Source organism: Branchiostoma belcheri, unplaced genomic scaffold, assembly GCF_001625305.1.
Source record: "Branchiostoma belcheri isolate BF01 breed outbred unplaced genomic scaffold, Haploidv18h27 scaffold90, whole genome shotgun sequence".
NCBI classification, from domain to species: Eukaryota; Metazoa; Chordata; class Leptocardii; order Amphioxiformes; family Branchiostomatidae; genus Branchiostoma; species Branchiostoma belcheri.
The window spans coordinates 812,903-834,003 of NW_017804576.1; the positions used below are offsets into that span (position 1 = coordinate 812,903).

The window sequence follows — 21,101 nt, forward strand, 5'->3', positions numbered from 1 at the left end:
CAAAAATTCACTAAAGCAGGGAATACAAATGGTCCAATGTTCTTGTTCATGAAAGAGTTATTTTGATTAACCAATTCACAACAATTTATATCTGACATTAAAGCCCCATGTTCATATTCATTAAAGAGTTTATTTGATTTGCAAGAATTAGCAACATTTAACATATCAGACATAAAAGCACTAACATGTCGTCGTCCTCTTGACTGGTGGTTACTTCGCTAGAGGGCGCAGCTGAGAAGGGAGAGAAGTGGCCCTTCCGTCCTCTCACGTCCTGTTGTTTTTGCGAACGTGTTGACCTCTGCAAGAACCCATAAGACGTAAATGTTTGACAGGTCGTACAGTAGATTGCACAAGTGGTCAAAGGTCAAGGACGCTACTGGATACGTGAAAGGTCACCATGTTCCGTACGTGCTGACCTCTACAACACCCGATAAGAAGTCATGAATGATAAACAGGTGTATACTAGTGTTATCTAATGCACAATCAAACTTTTAGCAATTGTCAAAGGTAAAGGACCTGACTTGACCCATTTGGCACAATAGACTACAATGACGTAGTAGAGCAAAAAACATATAAAAAATATTCTCAGCTTCTTGAACTATATTACCTAAAATATACAGACTTTTAAAGTCTGTATAATACTAAAATCATAACTTTGTCAGCTAAACTAAGCCATCACAATAGGCTAGGGTAAATATATAATCTTTTGAAGCTAATATCAACTCTAACTTATCATGATTCCCCAAAGTATAGCTAAGTTCTCTCACCTTGTTTCTTGTTGTGGTGATGTCTTGCCTGATTTTTGCGGTGTGCAGTAAGCGGTGAACAATGACAACTGTTCCATGAACGTTGTGACACCGCGACAGTGCCCTGTTGTACAGAGCAGTAGCTCTGGTCAAGTTTCTAGTGTCTCCAGTTTCTGTTCCTCTTTTCAGGTACACGTCACCCAGACTCTTGATCGCTTCTGTTTCTAACATGCTGTTGTCGCTTACTATCGCCTCTACCATCACCTGTGCATATCCAACCAGCAAAGAGTCTGTGTTACCTCCGGTAGCCCGTCTTTTGTCCAGGGCTTGAAACTTTGCCGCTACCTTTGCAGGTGAAGTCGTATCCTTGTCTTCTGTTGGCTGTTCCTTACCCTGTGACGACACCCCTTGTAAAAGCCTCTCCGTGTAGTGGTAGCGGTGTTCTATGCCATCTGCCTGTTCTTCATGGTAACACCGTACCATAGCAGCAATGTAAAGCGCCAAGGCTGTGTTGAACTTCCCCACGTCCTTCCCGAGTCTTCCCTTCTCCACGTTCACGTCTCCCAGAGTTTTGAGCAGCTCCACTTCCGCCAGCCTGTCCGTGTCGGCCATGGCGTTCACCAGGGCACGGAGGTAGCCTGTCTCCGCCCGGGCTAGTCCGTACCTCCTGCCCTTATCGTCCGCCTCACGGAGTTTCTCACACACCCGCAACATGGCGGGCATTCTACGCTAAGAAAATTTCTCTAAAAATCTTTGTCTTCACGGGCACAGTTGCCCTTTCTTAGTTCTATGTACCTGGCTTGAACAGGCACAGGTTTCACACTGCTTGTGTCAACATTACGTCATCTGTTAATGCATAGGTCAAAGGTAAAATACACAAAAGGTTCGGAAATACCCGTAAACATATCAGGTAGCCTGTCTACCAGCGTAAGACTTAAGTGCTAGGGCCAGGGCCTATTGCTTCCTATTGTAGTCTGATTCTTCGCTGCCACCACTGTGTCTCTATGTGCCACTGTCGTCTTTGATTTGATCATTCTACCATTTGGAGTTTTTCAGGTGGCCCGGTGTTCGGCAAATCTTGCTGGTATTACCTTATATGCATACCACATCTATACAACCAGAAATTACAGTATATTGGTGAGCGGCCACAAATGGACACCCGAATTCCTACCATCCCCAAAAATATACTCTACTCAGGGTAATACACTGTACAATCTTCTCTACTCTACTCTTATACACCATACAGACCGTTGGTCTATGCTAATGTTTTCTACCCCTAATATAATTGTAACCTAGCTCAAATGTCAACGTTTGAATTGTAGTGTCGTATATGGTGTCAAACTGTCAATGTTTATGTTGTGTAACCCTAGTAACCAAAAGTTCCGAGATCTCATACCTCCATGAAATATGGGCTTGATATGTAAATGTAAATGTATTCTTTAATTATGCAAATGACCTCTGAATTAACATAATATATGCATCGTGATGTTAACTTTTGATTAACTTACAGATGTCCCAAGTATGACAGTCCCATCATTCACCATTAAGAAATCATATAATTTTCGCATCAATTATACAAATTAGATCATCATTTGCATAATTAGCATCTGTTGATGTTGATTCTGCCATAGGTTACATACATTACATGTATGAAAGCACTATAATGTAAAACACTGTAATTATAGAATTTCCTCATTAATCATGCAAATAAAGTCCTCATTTGCATAATTTGCATTTAAGTATGTACATCTCTCTCTCAGCTACCTACCTACCAAAAATGATGAAAATATGTTGTTCCTATCTGGACTTATTGGCTTTTAAAGATTTCGCCCGAAGGTCCCCTGCAGTTCCAGAACAAGCTGCTAGGGGGACCAAACCCACACCACTTATTCCTGACAGAAAAAGCTATCTGTCATCAAAAAGTCAAGGCCATAGCATGTTCAGGACAAAAGATACAAAAACCGGACCGGAAGCTCTGCTGCAGTAGTGTACCAAGGTCATCGACCAGGAGGCCCATATTTGACCTTGACCTTCGTCTTCCTAAGACTTACCTGCATACCAAATATCATCACAATGAGCAAAATTTGAATTTCACTAACGCTAAATGTACGTCATATCGTGTAAATATTTTTCAATGTGCAATTCTACTACGACAATTGGACTCCGAGATTAAAGTAGTTGTTAACGTTTTTAAAATGATTGTACATCCTTGAACGCAAATCAGCTCTCTGCTGCAATGTTCGTGATTTTTAGCAATAAACCATTTTTGATTGATTGATTGATTGAAGTGATGATATGTTTCAGACCGGTACGTGATAGTGGGGAACCATCACGACGCCTGGGTGTACGGCAGTGTGGACCCGTCCAGCGGGACCGCCGTGATGCTGGAACTCGGCAGAGCCTTGGGCAAACTCAAGGCTGAGGGTAAGAAACGCTAGCCTGGAGTCCAGCTTTGTTAGCTTTAGTCCGCTCCCCCAAGATCTGCTAACCCGCCAGATCTTGGGCAGTGACCTAAAGCTAACAAGGCTGGACTCCAGGATAAAGAGATGCACGGTTCCAAGAACTTCATGCTACCTGTCTTTGCTTTATTTTCATCCAAACACAACAACTGCAGGGGGTTTAATATTATTACATTATTTCTCACGATGTAAGACCTCCCAAACTCAATCAGTAGCCACGAAGCTCAAAACATTGGACTAGAATACGTATGCGAGAAGTAAACAAGTTTAGGGAAGAGGGCAGTCGCACCGATGATACAGCGGTGGCGGTAAAAGGAGAGGCCGACAAACATTCTCATTTTGCCCCTCAGAATAAGGGAAATTGCGTTATTTGAGGTTTTAAAGTCCAAAATTTCCCTGTGGAGCATGCCCCCGGACCCCCCTCCCGCCCCCGGGCCAAAAATATTTGGACGCACTAATGAGACAGGCTGGCGGGAACGCTGTCAGCAGGGCAGATCCTACAGTAGCAAGGTGGGGTCGTGTGGCGTAGCGGCAGAGTGCTCGACTCGGAACCAAGAGGTCCCGGGTTCGAGTCCTGACATCCCAACGATCTTGTGCCCTTGGGAAAGGCACTTTACACGACTTTCCTCACTTCGCTCAGGTGAAAACGAGTATTGTATTGTCCCCTATGTTGGTTTCGGCATTAATATAAATTGAAAAAAAAACCTGAGTGTGCCGCCACCACGTCTTGTGATTACATGTTGGAATATAAAAAAAAGGTAGTATCCAGCGTATCATGCAGATTAGGGTGCAAGGCTATCTGCTTTTTTAAAGTAATCTTATTTTCATTGAAAAGCAAGATAAGAGAAACAAAATAGGGCGTGTGAGTTTTACAGGACAATCATGTTTTAATTTTCCAGGCTGGAGACCACGTCGGACTCTCGTGTTCGGCAGCTGGGGAGCGGAAGAGCAGGGCCTGATCGGCTCTACGGAGTTTGTAGAGGTAGCCTCTTCATCATCATCATCATCTATCATCCTCCGAAGAGGTGGAGCAATATACAAAGTTCAATCTCCAGAACTGTTTGTCATTCATCGCAGAGATAAGTTCCTGGCCCTCCAAGCCTGTTTCAGTTTCTATACGTTTCTTAACTGTTATGTTTGGACGTCCAATTCTTCTCTTTGTATCAGGGTTCCAATGTAGAAGCCTACTGGCTGGTTCTTCACTACGTACAACATGACCGACCAAGCTTAGTCGTCGAGCGTCGACATTTAACTACTGTAGTTACATTTGGTAGCGAACCATATAACTGTTCATTAGTAGTATGTTTCCACCATGGTGTATTGAAAACTACTCGCCTCTTCACATGTTTTCCATCTTCAAGCAGATCGTACAGTGACAAGACGTTAACCATTGGTCAATCAGTATCTATTAGCCATCGATCCAATATTCACTTCGTAAGCTTTGCCACTGGTTAATACCTTGTTATTGCAGAAAACAACCTGCTTTCAAAGAAAAGGGGATTGTTCTTTAAATCCAAAAATTGAATGTACCAGGAACTATTATGATAGAAAACATTATAGAGTGTAAACACAAGTAATACAGTCATATCATGAAAGTTCATCTGTGTTGGTAGTTTCATGTTTAAAGTTAAAACGTTTGGTCCAACACAAAAAATTTTCGCACCTAGAGCTTTCGACCGGTCACTCTGGTCTTCCTCAGTAGACTGACCCAGTGAGGCTTGTCACATGGCTTCTTTGAAGTGTGACGTCAACACTGGGTCAAAGGTATCTTGTAGGCGATGTCGGCCCACGTCGCGGTTCAAAGAAGCCACATGACAAGCTTCACTGGGTCAGTCTACTGAGGAAGACCAGAGTGACTGGTCGAAAGCTCTAGGTGAGAGTTTTTTTTGTGTTGGACCAAAAGTTTTAACTTTAAACAAGTCATTGATTTTGTCACTGTTTTCAGGATTACATCAGAAGTCTCCAAGAACGGACTGTGGCGTACCTCAACTGCGACTCTGCGGCCGCTGGTAGGGCAAAGACAGAAGAGTCATGACTGCATTTATATCTTTGTTAGGCCACACCGACTTAATTTTATGGATGACATCCGCGCGCGCATTGATTTTCGCCTGTTCTCAAAAAAAAAAAAAATCACGTCCTCCGGGGCTCTGGCTCTGGGTAGTCCATGGTAGTTAGCAAATTCACAATACCAGTTTTGTATTCCTGTGGTTAAGTATCATTTTTATTTTGGGCCGGATTTTTTTTATTCGCCCGCGCGCACTAGTTTGGGGGTCTTCAGAGGATGTCATCCATAAAATTAAGTCAGTGTGGCCTTACATACACTCACAGACAAAGAAATTTCGAAGTATGTATACATGTAGTCTGACACTACCATTAACACGTTGGCAATTAGTTACGTTTTTGGCCCCGAAGAGCCAAAGAACCATCAACATACATCTGTATCTGTATAGCCGGTATAACCGCCTTTCGGCGTAACACACCAGCTTCGCAGGCACGCGGCGCGGCGGCAGCTGGCTATATTACACCGATCGACTTGTTACACCTAACCCTTGAACTTCTAGCTCTAGACTTTGTTTAAAGCTATCTATTGACAATGCCCCTACTGTACTTGGTGACAGTGAGTTCCACTCTACAATATTTCTAGGAAAGAATGAATTCTTGAACACCTCAATCCATGGTTGATAACTCTGGTACTTGAAGGCATGGCTATTTCTTGTTCTCTTCTGGGCCGGTATTAGGTACTTAGTAGTTGGGACATCCACCAGTTTATTAGTCATTTTGTACATCATGCATAGTCTCGACATCTTTCTTCTGTCTTCCAGTGAGGCCCACTGTAGGTTTCTTTTCATTTCCTTGAAGAACGGACTTATCGTGAACGTTGCCTTTTTCTGACTTTTCATATGAAAAGACACTGTCATATAGCCGGAAAACGTCGACCAATCAGGAGGCTCCCATTCCCGCATAACCCAGGTCATCAATACATGTCCACTGGTGACCCTAAATGAAACATGCGTTCTGTTCCAATGACCATCGGTGACCCAAATTTGAACTCGTAAAACGGTCAAAAGGACATAAAATATTGCACATGATACGAATAGTTACATTGTCATTGTACATTCCCCAGAGAGCGGGTCACTAGCTCTATATAACAGGTGTGTAAAGTGGGGAAACATCGATGTTTCCCCACTTTACACACCTAAGTAATACAGACAAATTCACATTTTTAATGAACTTAGACAAGCCCCCGATCCTTAAAATTGTATGTTCTTTAATATCTTTTCAACATCACAGAGAAGCGAAGAGAAGTCGAAATTATGTAACGGACTGTAGTACTACTACTAGATTGATCTTGTAGTGTATATATTTGTCTATTCAAGTTAACCTTTGTACCTAACTCAGTGGGTATGTTTGTACAATAAAGGTCTTCATTCATTCATTAAAACATCAAACGTTTTGATGAGGCCCTGTCGAGGTTTTGTAACATAGTCACAGCTGGTTCTGATATAAAATGAATCGTTCCCAGGAAACTTCTCAATAGCGATGTGGGCGAGTCCAATTTTGCACAGCCTAATCCGAGAAGCGGCAAAAAAGGTGAGATTTTGTAGAGCCATACAAAAGATATATTTGATGCCAGAGACAGGAAAATCTGTCATCCTTTTGTAAACAAACTACTCAACACCCTCAGCAGTTATAAATCACAACTAGAAAGGTAACATTTGCAAAGCAAATGCATACTGTTTACCTTTACTGAGGAAATGCTAGAATAGCATTGTTTGTTAATATATCTGTCTTTTGGTTGAGAATATGATAAATTGATGTAATTCATGAAAATGAGGATCCTGTTTGCACAATCAGGGAGAATAATCTACAAATTGTCAGTCATAAAGATTAACATCATTTGGCGAAGGTATGATGTCGGGGAAATCTAGGCCGTATTTAAGTGAAGTCACCCAAACCGCGATTCGGGTAACTCACATTCCTCACATCTGGTCCACGTGCCACACACTCCTGTGAAACCGTGTCCGATCACAATTCGCTCGAGCTACATTTATTGCTATTTGATGATAACACGCAAGGTGGCGTGTTATTAATGTCAGGGGTCAACTACCTGCTTGCTGATGCCCCCCTCCCGGCGTATCTCGGCCGAATGCCGACGTGGTCCCGCCAGAGGCGGTGAAGCTCGCCCTAGAACGGACACATTATTTGACCATTACTGCTCTTTAAGTTGCTGCCACGTAAAAGTTGGTATTGCATATAAAGAAATAGCACCCCGTAATCCATGACCAGGCGAAGTTACATTGAAATCACATTGCGTTCAGACGCAAATCGCGATACGGGAAAACCGATTCGAAACCACCTCTAGAAGTGGCTTGGGATCGAGATTGCTTTCAATGTAATTTCGGAGCGTTCAGATGGAGCCACTTGAAACCGGCATCGGGGTAAACCATATGTAAAGCGCCTTGGGTGACTTCACTTAAACACGGCCCTAGTTTGTAATATTACTACCACGTGTACCCCATTTCAGACTGCTTCTCAATGTGACGCCCAGATACGGATTAATTAAAAGGAAAAATTCAACCTTTAAAACCTTCTATCTACCCCAGGTACCAGACCCGCACGAGCCCAGTAAAAGCCTGTACGACACGTGGCGACTGAAGCGACCGGAGGAAGAGGGCAACCCCGACACGCGCCCGAAGTGAGTTCACCTGGCTCTGGCTGTGTCCTTTTGCTTATCTCCAAGCAGATCCTACGGTGGCAATACAGTATCCGTAGGACTGAGGAGTGCCCTTGCATTAGGCCCCGGTTTCTAATGGACACTCCTCAGGCCAATGGATACAGTCTTGACACCGTAGGATCTGCTTGGAGATTATCCTCTTGCCGGGTCTTGCAATAACAGGTCTTTTTTGTGGGGTCGTGTGGTGTAGCGGCAGCGTTCTCGACTCGGAACCAGAGGCCCCGGGTTCGAGTCCTGACATGCCACCGATCTTGTGCCCTTGGGAAAGGCAATTTACACAACTTTCCTCAATTCGCTCAGGTGAAAATGAGCATTGTCCTGTCGTGTATTTGTCCCCTGTGTTGGTGGCGGCATTGATATAAGTTGAAAAAACTTGAGTGTGCCGTCACCACGTCTTGTGCACTGTGACCCATGTAACACCTTCAGTGCACTATGCACCAAGTAACATCTAGCGTCCGTGTACAGCAAACCAGTCAGAATTGCCCTGATGAAGATGACAGACGGTCATCGAAACGTCGGCTCGTAAAAAATAAATGGTTGTGATAAAAGAACTTTGCTATTTACATGTGTTGTTGTACACGGATGCCTCGAGAAAGTGTTGCCTTCTTTTGAGAACATTTTCGTATCATCCCCAATTGAAGAATCGGCAGGTTGGGGTCCGGGACTGACTTCACCCCGTTTTTCCAGCATGCTGGCATCACGGCGCTCGACATGTGGAACGACATAGACCCAGTAAGTTACGGTATACAGAATCTCCGTTACTCTGTAACTCTGTATCTGTATAGCCGGTATAACCGCCTTTCGGCGTAACACACCAGCTTCTGTATCTGTATAGCCGGTATAACCGCCCTTCGGCGTAACACACCAGCTTCTGTATCTGTGTAGCCGGTATAACTGCCTTTCGGCGTAACACACCAGCTTCGCAGGCACGCGGCACGGCGGCAGCTGGCTATATTACACCGATCGACTTGTTACACCTAACCCTTGAACTTCTAACTCTAGACATTGTTTAAAGCTATCCAATGACAATGCCCCTACTGCATTTGGTGACAGTGAGGAAGAATCAAGAAAGAATCAATCCTCGGTTGACAACTCTGGTACTTGAAGGCATGGATATTTCCTGTTCTCTTCTGGGCTGGTATTGGGTACTTAATAGTTTGGACGTCCACCAGTTTATTAGTCATTTTGTACATCATGCATAGTCTGGACATTTTTCTTCTGTCTTCCAATTGCATTGTTCATTGCAGCTTGATTCTGTATGAACTGCTTCTTCACAGACAAATTTTTAAACATGCACTACATGTACCTTAACGAAGGGTGTGTTTTCCCCAAGAATAAACAAGTTGGGCTCTGGGAGTGACTACGTACGCCCCATTTTTCCAGCATGCGGCATCGCGGCATCCAACATGGCAAGCGACATAGACCCCGCAAATACTAAGTTGTATGTGGCTGCCCATATAACGCTCCTATAAACTATAAGGCCATGTTGATTTGATTATATGGATGACATCCGCGCGCGCATTAATTTTACCATAAGTTACAAAAAAAATTAATAAAAACAATACCAATGTCGTAGAATGCCAAAATCAAACGAAAAAAGACGAAATTGTAAAGAAATGAACTTGAAGACTAGATTATTCGCCAAACCATATTCTGTGCCATTTGCTCAACCCTCATGACCACGTAGATTTGATAATGAAAAGAACTTTTTTTTTGCAACACTTTTTTTTATTCGCACGCGCGCATCAGTTTTGGGGCTCCCGGAGGATGTCATCCATATAATCAAATCAACATGGCCTAATTCAGAAAAAAAATAGGTCTTTTAAATTACACCAATTGCGCACAAGCTATGCCATTATAACTATGTAAGCTCAGGTACAAGCATATGCCTGATACACACACACACACACACACACACACACACACACACACACACACACACACACACACACACACACACACACACACACACACACACACACACATGCCCTGCAGAACCATCTAGAATCATGATAATTCTCTCCACAGGCCTTTGGTTTCGGCTACCCCCTGTACCACTCCGCCTACGAGACCTTCGATCTGCCAGACCGGTTCATCGACCCTGACTGGACGGTGCACCAGTCGGTGGGGCGGCTGTGGGGGGAGATGGCGGTCACCCTAGCGGACGCCCTGGTACTGCCGCTGGACGTGCGGGACTACGCCGAAACTCTGCAGAAGATGATGGACGAGCTTCGAGACGAGCACGGCTCCAGACTGGCGGCGCAAAGCATCGGCTTAGGTCAGTCTCAGCCTGGATGCAAGACTTATATATCCTGAATGCCATCCTCCGTACTTACCGTCGGCTCCCTACTGCACATGTCACTGGCTAACCTTAACCCAGCCAGCAACAGTAACTATGAAGGATGGCACCAAGGCCATACCCATAGTACCATGTACATAGCACCCTGGAGCCAAGGAGCTGGCCGTCGTAGGCCCTGGCAATGGTCTGGCAGACAGGCTACTTAGTCTGAGCTACACGCAAACTCCAATGGGTATATGGCTCCTCTACGGCTTTGTAGCACCCTAGGTGATACTAATCCCTTCGGAAATACTTTGGAAGAAACATATGCCCCTACCTCGAGTTGGCCAGCTTCTAACTGTGGGGGCTGTGGTAAAATTTCCTTGGGGGCATGTTGGCCCTGGAGCCGAGGGGCAGGTCTGTATACTGGCCCTGGCAACAGTCTGGCACCCAGACTAGCCCTGGAGCCGAGGAGCTAGCCTGTCTACTGGCCCTGGCAACAGTCTGGCACCCAGGCTAGCCCTGGAGCCGAGGAGCTAGCCTGTCTACTGGCCCTGACAACAGCCTGGCACCCAGGCTATCCATGGAACCGAGGAGATGGCCTGTGTATGCCCCTTAAACAATCTACTAAGAATCCAGGCTAGTTAGTCTCAGAGTCTCACGCAAACGCCAAAGGGTATGGCTTCTCTCTGACTGAGTCACAGCACAGAAGCCAGTCCTTATTTTTCTTCATGGGCAGTTTGATTTTGCCGGTGGAATCACAGAAGACCGAAAAATATTTTAACCGAGGGGAGGGCCATCGAAAAAAATCGGCCTGGAGGGGGGAGGGCCACCGAAAAAGTTTTGTAAAATGTAAGGCGTTGCGTAGTACAGAATTACAAGAAATATATATTCGCAGTGACCAAAACTTGCGCCTCGTTCACACATACATGTTTATTTGTTGTGATAACAGGTCAAAAGCATCCTTCTCTTTCGACTGACACAAGAGATCAAAACTATATAAACTGATAGGCAATAAGAAAACAATTGTGCTCGGATCCTTTTCATCCGCTTTAATTTCACCTTTTCCAACCTTTCCCTGCAAAACGAAGAAGTCTGTAATTGTTTCCATACAGAGCACCTTGAGTCAGCAATAGCAAACTTCACCAGGGCTACTACAACTTTCCACCAGAGCCTTGGAACTGTGGACAAATTAAAGTGAGTAGAGACATATGAATAATCATGACTTAATTCTGTGGTCTTTGATAATGATCTGTTTTGACTGTATGTGTGACATTACGGCGTCATAAGCCATATGTTGAATGGAGCCTTCTGACGGGACAAAGTCACCCGGCTATATGATAATCTAGTCTAATACATGTAAGGCCACACCAAGTAAATTTTATGGATGACGTCCTTTGGAGATCCTAAATCTAATGCGAGAGGGCGAAAAAAAAACAAGAAGGGCCCTAAAAAACAAGATGAATTAGAAATATTCTAAGAGACTAGAAATATACTAAGAGACGACAAATGTTAGGACACAACTTGAATGAGGTGACACAGTGTAACAAGCAAGAAGTCTTTTATTCATCATCAAAACAGCGATAAATCAAGCGGAATTTCTTGTGTTTTTTTCTAGGAACAGGCCAAAATCAATGCGCGCGCGGACGTCATCCATAAAATTTACTTGGTGTGGCCTAAGTGGTTGAAACTAAAGCCAGTGGTTACACAAACATCCCGTACTCCTCTCAGTCCCCTTGCAGTCCGCGCTGTGAACGATCGCCTGATGAAGCTGGAAGGTGCCTTCATTGACCCCCTGGGACTGCCTGACAGGCCTTGGTACAGGTAATTATGCCTTAGTCATGCTTTCAAGTGCCAGAGATATCAACCAATGTTCAAGGTGGTCAAAACTCGCTTTTATCTAGAACTATAGTAGAGTGGAGTTCGCTACCACCAAGTACATACAGTTAACTACATGTAGTTGGTGCACCATCACTAGATACCTTTGAATAACGCTTACAGCAACAATGCGTTAGATGCCCCATGGCTCCCTTCAGTCGACGTCCTAGCGGGCCAGGTGGCCAAGGACGAACGGCAGACGCAGGGCAAACTCGCCCCATGGCCCTTTTCTGTCCTGTAGGGCCAGGACGCCCGGGTGGGCGATCATGTAACAAGTAACAAGTCGCACGGTCAATGGATTTGTTTTAAATAAATTCATACACCATAAACTGGGTATAGTAGCTTTATGGCCACGTAGATTAACAGCTGGTTACATGTTTTACCCTGTAGACACGTGGCGTTTGCCCCCAGCAGTGTGAACAGCTACGCGGGGCAGTCCTTCCCGGGCCTGGCCGACGCCCTGTTCGACATCGACAACGTTAACCCGGCCGATCTGGCGGCGCGGTGGGAGCTGGTGAGGAGGCAGCTCGCCGTCACCACGTTCACCGTACAGTCTGCAGCCAACACGCTGGTCAACAACCTGTTCTAGGCACAGCATCTACGACTTAGCTTCTGCCAGGAGCTTCAGAAGCAGCTGGAAAGAGTAGAAATTGACCTAAGAGACAAAATTGTAAGGTCCGCTAACGGAGTACAATTTGCCGATCTGATCTGTACTGCTTCAGCTGCAGCATGATCAACTCCCCTGACTGCCGTCTGCCTATTTGGCCAATTCCTACTTTTTTTCTACTGAGACTATATCTACAAGAATCCTCTGGTTGCTGGAAAAGTAGAAATTAATTGGTCAAATAGACAGCAGAGTAGCAGTAGAGCTCGTGAGGAGGCAGCTTGCCGTCACGTTTACCATACAGTCTGCTGCCAACGCGCTGGTCAACAACCTGTTCTAGCTGTTTCAATGTAGTTGTTCCAATAGAAGAGAAGTGTTCTCACCTGAAGCTTTCGATATATAAAGCTTATATAACGTTATATATATATATATATATATATATATATATATATATATATATGTGTGTGTGTGTCTGTGTGTCTGTGTGTCTGTGTGTGTGTGTGTGTGTGTGTGTGTGTGTGTACAAGGTCCAAGCGTTAACCGGCATTTTGTGTTTTAAACTCCGAATGCAGGTGTTTGAATGTAATTACATGCTACTAGATACTAGTGTACACCTTGCACGTCTTGCGACCTGTATCTTAATGTGGATGACTCGTAGGTTTTGTCTTTTAGCTGTCTGGCTTGCTGTTTCGCAATGTTAATTATCGTATTCTAAGTTTGTATGTTTCGTACCGATGGTTTTCTGTTAACACTATGTTACACTGTTACGGTATTCATACTGGGTTCCATTTGAAACCAGCCAGTCAGAAGATGGAGAATGAATGAATGAATGAATGAATGAATGAATAAACATGAACATAACCATAGGTACAGAAATCATAGAAACATAAATCCAACTCCGAGTCAAAGGGTCAGATTGGAAACATCGAACGAAATTAAAGAACTTGATATAAAGTTGTACATAACATAATAGATACAGAAGAGTCAAAAGTGCACAAAGTCAACTCAAATTGTCAAAAGTACATAAGTGCAACTCAGAGTAAGTGCCCAAGGAATAACATCCAATCGAAATTCCTTTATTTGCTCCAAATACCTTTTGTACATGGCGTACTTTTTGCGTAACATCGCGTCTGAATCTAAGTAGATTAGTTAAGGATTTCTTTTTAGTTTTTAATCCTTCTTGACGTTTGAATGTAACTGATGCTTTCTACTAGTCTACTAATATTTACTACTGAAGCGAAGTATAGCACTGAATTCTACATTACGATTCTCTCCTTTATCACAGTTCTAAGAATATCCATATATTGCTGTCTGTTATTAATATAGACATTTTGTATTTCAATTATGTTGGTCACGCTTTGCCTCATACGGCACGTAAATTTTTAGAATATTTACATAGATTGTAATGAGTTATTGGATGGTAATGATATACATGTATGTGCATTAAACTTGCAGTGGATCATTTGTCCAGCTATATTTAGGGTGCATATCTCCCTATGTTTAGACAATCAATTTACTTTTTAGATAGGATAAAGGTCCTACAAGGCTAGAAAATTCTCACCATATGGGTACTCAATGTTGATGACATTTTACTCTTACATTTTTGTTCTTCATTCTAATAGTTCATGTCATGCTAATTAACATTTCTCTGGTAGACACTATATAATTGTCAGGACAAGTCTCTTAAGTAGAAATTTATTACATTCAGACAATCATTTTTGCGCTAACAAGTGGCCTCTTGTAGCCTTGTATACAAACAAAACAACAGCGATTTCAACAAAGACTCGATGGCCTATCGCCAATGGTTACAAAGTGTTCTGTTGGGACGCAGCCTATGAGGCTATATTACAAGTTTTTCAAAGAATTACGAGTATTAACAGGTTGCTAGTAAAATTACGTATGTCCATGCTTGGTACTTTACTTTCAGGTTGTTGAATTTGAGGATGAGGATCATCGGATCTCTCATGCCGGCTAGGGTTACCATATCCGTGTCTCTTCTTTCCTCTGCTACGTTGTAGGTCTCGTGTATGCTCTCTGCTTCTAGCAGCATGTGTCTAGGATCATCGGAGTAGCGTCAGTGAGCGCTCAGGCATGTCTCCTAGGCACACACTGTAACAGATACAACAAAGTTGCCGTTAGTAAAATGTGGACGTCTCCGACTGCTTCTGTACTTGTGGCAATAATGGTTAAAACATTCGGCAAGTGCGAAACCCTTGCTGTAATAGTTAACTATTGTTTCTTTATTGTTTTTTTATTGTTTCTCACAAATTCAAACACATATTGGCAGGAAGAGCACAGATATGCCTTCCCTGAATTACGTGAGTTTGTCTTACATAGCTATGTACAATAAACTATGATGACGACTGCAAATACAATACAATACAATGCACACAAACACCATATAAAACAATGTATAATATCATTCTCCAAAGTAGTGTTTAGCTTTGATTATTAGGAACGGTGTTTGCTTGTGGTACCTGGCTTGACTTGGCAAATGAATCGATACTTTTGACGGCAAACCGTGTCGAACCACTTGCCAATTTTAATCGACATGAATACGCAATCTTGGGGGGCGCCGTTGTTGCCTGTAACTGGTTTTCCTGGACCCCACGGCGTGTACGCTCCAAGGGGAGTGCCGTCCGCCCACTCAAACACTCCTTCCTCGCGCTCATCGGAGAGGCCGAGCCACATACGGCTCCGAATAAGACTTATATATGCCAGGGAAGTCAGCAAAGCGTTGGTCTTAGCGTCTCGGGGCATGGTGAGGTTGCCACCGTCTTGACGACAGGTCGCGGCCGCTTCGCTGAAGATCTTACGAGTGTTGAATACCTTGTAGCAGATTCCATGCCACTTCTGATAATCTTTGGGACAACCTGCATGGGGGAAATAAAACGTTTTGTATGTGTTTTTTTTATTTTTTTTATTAGATCTCCATTAGTGTTCAACTGACCACTATTCTTCCTGGAGTCCACATAAAATTCAAAATTATAACAACAGAAATATACAGAATTCAACTCAATATTAACATAAATTGAATAATTTAAAATAATCAACATAATTAAGTAACATAAGCTGAGTTCGAATCAGAGTGATCACTGACATTATAAAAGTAACCTAATTAAGTAACATAAGGTAAGTTCGAAATCAAATTAATAATCAGTTAATGTAGTCAACTATAAAACAAATTAACAACAAAAATCTGTTTAATAATCCTTGTCCAAGTGTTTACATGCTAAGACCTCTATTTGGGAATGATATAAATACAACGATAAAAACAAATAACCAATTAAATAGATAGATGGGTCATCAGACAGTCTATGACTAAGGTGATATCTTTCAACGTTGTGCTCAAAGTAAAATGGATGTCACACCTCCATCGGCAGCGCAAGTTGGCCCCATGGCCCCCTTCTGTCCTGGTGGCCCAGGAGGGCCAGGAGGCCCGGCAGACGCAGGGCAAACTGGGCCCATGGCCCCCTTCTCTCCTGGAAGGCCAGCTGGCCCCATGGCCCCCTTCTGTCCTGAAGGGCTAGGTGGCCCAGGAGGTCCGGTAGACACGGGACCAACTGGCCCCATGGCCCCCTTCTGTCCTGAAGGGCTAGGTGGCCCAGGAGGTCCGGTAGACACGGGACCAACTGGCCCCATGGCCGCCTTTTTGCCTGGAGGGCCAGGTGGCCCAGAAGGCTCAGGAGGCCCGGTTGACACGGGGCCAACTGGGCCCATGGTCATCTTCTCTTCAGGAGGCCCCGTAAAGTTGGGTTGCCTTGGTGAAACACACATCTCTGAAAATACAATGATAACTTTATTGCACAACAATTGTATGACATCTACTAGTATGAACTACACTTCCATAAGGCTAACCTAACTAATACAAGAGCGAATGGCTAGTATGGGATAGTTATGAAATAGTTTACAAGGGATCACGGAGAATAGAATCAAGACGCCGCAAGCAGTCTAAAAATATATATACACAAAAACAGCATTAGATGTGCGATACATGTATGTACATGTACCTTTACACTTGCCTTGAGATGCCAAAGTTTGTTGCGAAGACGCCAACACATAATTACAACACACACACAAGTCGATGGAAGTTCTGTGATAAATTACTAACGTTCCAGTTCGGCTACCCGTAGCTCGGTCTTCTTGTTCCGTTTTTCCACCTCCACAAATTTCTTTTCCATTTCCGTGTTTTTGGCTATATCGAAAAAAATGTAAGTGGTTACGTACACAGAGACTATATAGCAGATAAGAATGCATGTAAACGAGTTTTCCAAAAGATATGTCTATACATTACGGGTTACAATTTTTTTCTTGAAATTGCCAGTAAATTTTCAAGTATCCAGCATACCAAGTTGTCTCTGTCTTTATTGCGATACTCTTTAGCCAAAATTGGCTAGTCGTTCAGGGTTTATACAAAAATAAAAACACACAACAAATAACATCGTAAAACACACATTTGGCGCAAAAAGAAATTTACATTGAAGTTAACATTGTAATTATACTCTATGAAAATTGCAAGTAAAACAGAGTAAAGAGACTCTTTTCATACAACCAAGTGTTTTATTCACAGCCAAATCTCTCTATAGAGTCTCTTTACTCAGTGACTCACCGGCCTGATAAAACTATTTAGGGGTGCAGGTAAAACAATGCGTGTATTTTTTAAGCAATGTAAGAATCTTGCCTGCAAAGTAAGACAACAGTATGGTGATCACAACTGCAAACACAAGGCCTATGATCTGCCAAAGTTTGTTGCGAAGGCGCCAGCACTTCTTCATTTCCGTATCGTGGACGTCTGTTTAGCAAAAGAGTCGAATATGCAATTCACAGTCCAATCTAACAATGATGTATAACGTTACATATAATAGCAGTGTATTATTTTGAAGGATTTTTATTATGATGATGCAATGACTGTACTTAAGTATGGTTTGCAATATATGTACAACATATTTACATTATGGCATCATGTAAACCCTGGGTGAATAAATGAAAAATTAGAATTAAATCAGATTAGATTAAATTAAATTAAAGTTAAACAATATAATGCGAAGTAACATTAGAAATGCCGACATTTGCTCCGGAGCAAATATAGCATATTTCCTTCCATCTTCGTCAGCATTCTAAAATGGACTGTTCCATATGAGCCTTTTCCATCCAGTATAAATTGCATCGTGTTCGTATGGTATGGAGTGGAATATTAAAACATACCTCTGTTACCTCTGATGTGCTACAGTGTCATTAAAGTTTCAAAGGACAGAGGGCAGACTCATTTATGTTCTGTTGTCCTTTCAAGTCATATTCTTACATATTGCGTCACATTCCAATTATGGAAAGTGCATAACAGCTTTTTACACCATTGGCGAAAACAAACCGCCATAAAAACATCCCTATTCCATACTTTACTCACCTGTTGAACAAATACACCTGTTAAAACCTCCCAGTGGCAATTAACCAATTATTACATCCTAAGAATATTCTGTCTTCTTTTACAATGTAACTGTAATACATGTTTTTATTAGTTGTATAACTTGTAATGTTATGTAAGATGCCTAAAATTCAGGAGAGTAGCAGATGACGCTGCAATCTTTTTTTTAGATCGCCGTCTAATTCTAAAGAAGGCCTAAGAGAAAAAAACGAAACAAGAAAACACGGAATTTTGTATAACCTAAGCTGGAAAGTCGTTGTTACCTCCATGAAAAATGGAGGTATTGTTTTTGGCGTGTCTGTCTGTATGTCTGTCTGTCTGTCTGTCTGTCTGTGTTTCCGCAACTTTGTGGTCAGCATAACTTCATAACGCCTTTATGGATTATGATGATATTTGGTATGTTGGTAAGTCTTAGGAAGACAACGGTCAAGGTCAAATATGGGCCTCCTGGTGGATGACCTTGGTACTGCAGTAGAACTTCCGGTTTTTGTATCTTTTGTCCTGAACATGCTATGGTCTTGATGTTTTGGTGACAGATAGCTTTTCCTGTCAGGAATAAGTGGTGTGAGTTTGGTCCCCCTAGCAGCTTGTTCTGGAGCTGCAGGGCACTTTCTGGCGAAATGTTTAAAAGCCAATAAGTCCAGATAGGAACAACATATTTTCATCATTTTTGGTGAGTAGGTAGCTGAGAGAGAGATGTACATAATTATGCAAATTATGCAAATGAGGACTTTATTTGCATAATTAATGAGGTATTCTATAATTACAGTGTTTTACATTATACTACTTTCATACATGTAATGTATGTAACATATGGCAGGCGGAACATCAACAGTTACTAATTATGCAAATGATGACCTAATTTGCATAATTAATGCGAAAAGTATATGATTTCTTAATGGTGAATGATGGGAATGTCATACTTGGGACATCTGTAAGTTAATCAAAAGTTAACATACATCACGATGCATATATCATGTTAATGCAGAGGTCATTTGCATAATTAAAAAAGAAATTTACATTTACATTTACATATCAAGTCCATATTTCATGGAGGTATGAGATCTCGGAACTCTTGTTTTACCTGCTCTGGAGACGTACAGAGTGTTGGGAATGTTCGCAGCGGCGTCCGCAACGGACCGCCAATCAGCCTGAGGCTGCTGCGTGGGTGTGGCGCCTGGTGAAAGAAAACATGAGTTCCATGATCATTTATGCAACCGACATACCGTACACGCTAGGGGAGGATTGGTGGGTGGATGGATTGGTGGATGGATGATATAAAAAATCACAACAATCCATCAACCGGTTCTTGAATTATCTTCTTTAAAATATTTTTCAACGAATGACCCTACATTTTCAGAACAAGCTGCTAGTGCGAAACGCACGTAATGTTTTGCCGAGCTCACGAGCTAATCTACCGTACAACATTCGTGATCCTAGCACGTCCAGGTCAGGAGATATAAATCATGCGGTCAGAAGATATAATCCATGCAGTGGGGGCCCAAAATCTCATGATTTTGACGTCTCATCAAGACCACCCACCTACCAAACATCAAGCCAGTCCACCCAAGCCAAGTTGAGTTATTCGTGTTGACAGACAGACACACGAAGGAACGCCACCGAAAACATAACCTTCATAATTATGTTCATCATACGTTTTTTGCTGAATAACCAGGAATGTTTACAGTTCGATCTGCAAAATCTTTAGGAACAGCTATATCAAGAGTTCGCGAGTTCGAATCCCGGCTCTGTCGCTCACCCGACATTCCCGGTCGCAGTTTATTGGCATGCATATTGGGTGAGCAACACATGCAGTTGGGATTCGAACTCAGGACGTCTTTGTCCAGCTGTGGATATCTAATCTCTAAGCAGATCCTAGGGTGGAAAATTTGGCCAGGCAGAATCCATTGGTGAGAGAGGGTCCAATACCTTGGGTACCAATGGATACTGCTCGGCCAATTTGATACTCTTTGCCACGCTAGGATCTGCTTGGAGACTAGTGGATATCTGTGCCCAGGAAAGCCGTGTGTTACTAATCTCCAAGCAGATCTTTTGGTGGCTAAAAAGATAGTATCCAACACGCGGACAGTATCCAACCGGCCGACAGTATCCAATTGGCCACCGAAGGGATCAGGACAAAAAAAACCGGCCATATATAAAAAGGTAACGATCATTCCCCACAACCTCTGCTTGGAGAGTAGTGTGTTACGGAATATAAAGCAAAAACACGCTACCGTCTGTGCCGCCAGTCTGGGGCTGCTGCTGCCCTCTCTTCATGGTGCCTGGCTTGTCAGGTTTCTGGACAGCAAAAACAAGTCCTACACCAGGCAGGTCCTCAGTAACAATAACTTGTTTGCGCGCATCGCGAGACTCAAAGTAGTTTTTGAACGAAATTAAAAGCAAGGATTAAAGTACAGCAAGCAGATTGCTTGATTTGGAAACATGAAAACTTCTCGCAGGCGAGACTTATCAACATTTCAAATGAACACGTAATCGTTTTATGTTGCTCCGTATTGTAGGCGTCTGTTTAGCAAAAAAGAATGTGTATGTAACAATCCTATCTAACTGTATGATATAAAGTAACATATACTGTAACAATATAACGCGAGGTAACATTATAATACAACAACACCATGTAAATAGACGATAATGCAACATTATAATGCAATCATAATGCAACAACATAAAGTAAAGTAAGAGTCATATGAAACACACACGTACACCCATAGCTGGAATTGTCAAGAAGATAGGATCGTTCGTTGAGTCTTTATTTCTTGCCATGATAGCAGTGTAGCTCTGTCGTCACTGAGCATTATATCAGATACTCTCAGTTTTTAATCTAATATTTTTACTAGTCTTTGCTTTCATTACATTTTGCATTTCATTTTAGTGGCGATATGAAAATAAATAATTGATAGTCTATCGCCATTATGTGATGTAATATATATATATATAAATAGAAAGGTAAGTTTGCAAAGT

General features: G+C 42.6%; 2 protein-coding genes across 2 annotated transcripts in view; one reads left to right on the forward strand and one right to left on the reverse strand.

The window, feature by feature from the left end:
- Positions 1-1,460, reverse strand: part of LOC109487941 — a 5,104-nt gene extending 3,644 nt beyond the window's left edge. Inside the window, exon 1 of the mRNA XM_019792043.1 lies at positions 1,147-1,460. Coding sequence (XP_019647602.1) covers positions 1,147-1,460 — 314 coding nt within the window. The remainder of the gene's footprint in view (positions 1-1,146) is intronic.
- The window catches only part of LOC109487964 (putative N-acetylated-alpha-linked acidic dipeptidase), a 27,935-nt gene extending 14,901 nt beyond the window's left edge, over positions 1-13,034 (forward strand). Inside the window, exons 9-18 of the mRNA XM_019792084.1 lie at positions 3,051-3,170; positions 4,105-4,187; positions 5,151-5,214; positions 6,729-6,796; positions 7,810-7,901; positions 8,582-8,672; positions 9,969-10,218; positions 11,334-11,415; positions 11,950-12,042; positions 12,487-13,034. Coding sequence (XP_019647643.1) covers positions 3,051-3,170; positions 4,105-4,187; positions 5,151-5,214; positions 6,729-6,796; positions 7,810-7,901; positions 8,582-8,672; positions 9,969-10,218; positions 11,334-11,415; positions 11,950-12,042; positions 12,487-12,685 — 1,142 coding nt within the window. The 3' untranslated portion in view covers positions 12,686-13,034. The remainder of the gene's footprint in view (positions 1-3,050; positions 3,171-4,104; positions 4,188-5,150; positions 5,215-6,728; positions 6,797-7,809; positions 7,902-8,581; positions 8,673-9,968; positions 10,219-11,333; positions 11,416-11,949; positions 12,043-12,486) is intronic.
- The last annotated feature ends 8,067 nt before the right edge of the window (positions 13,035-21,101 follow it).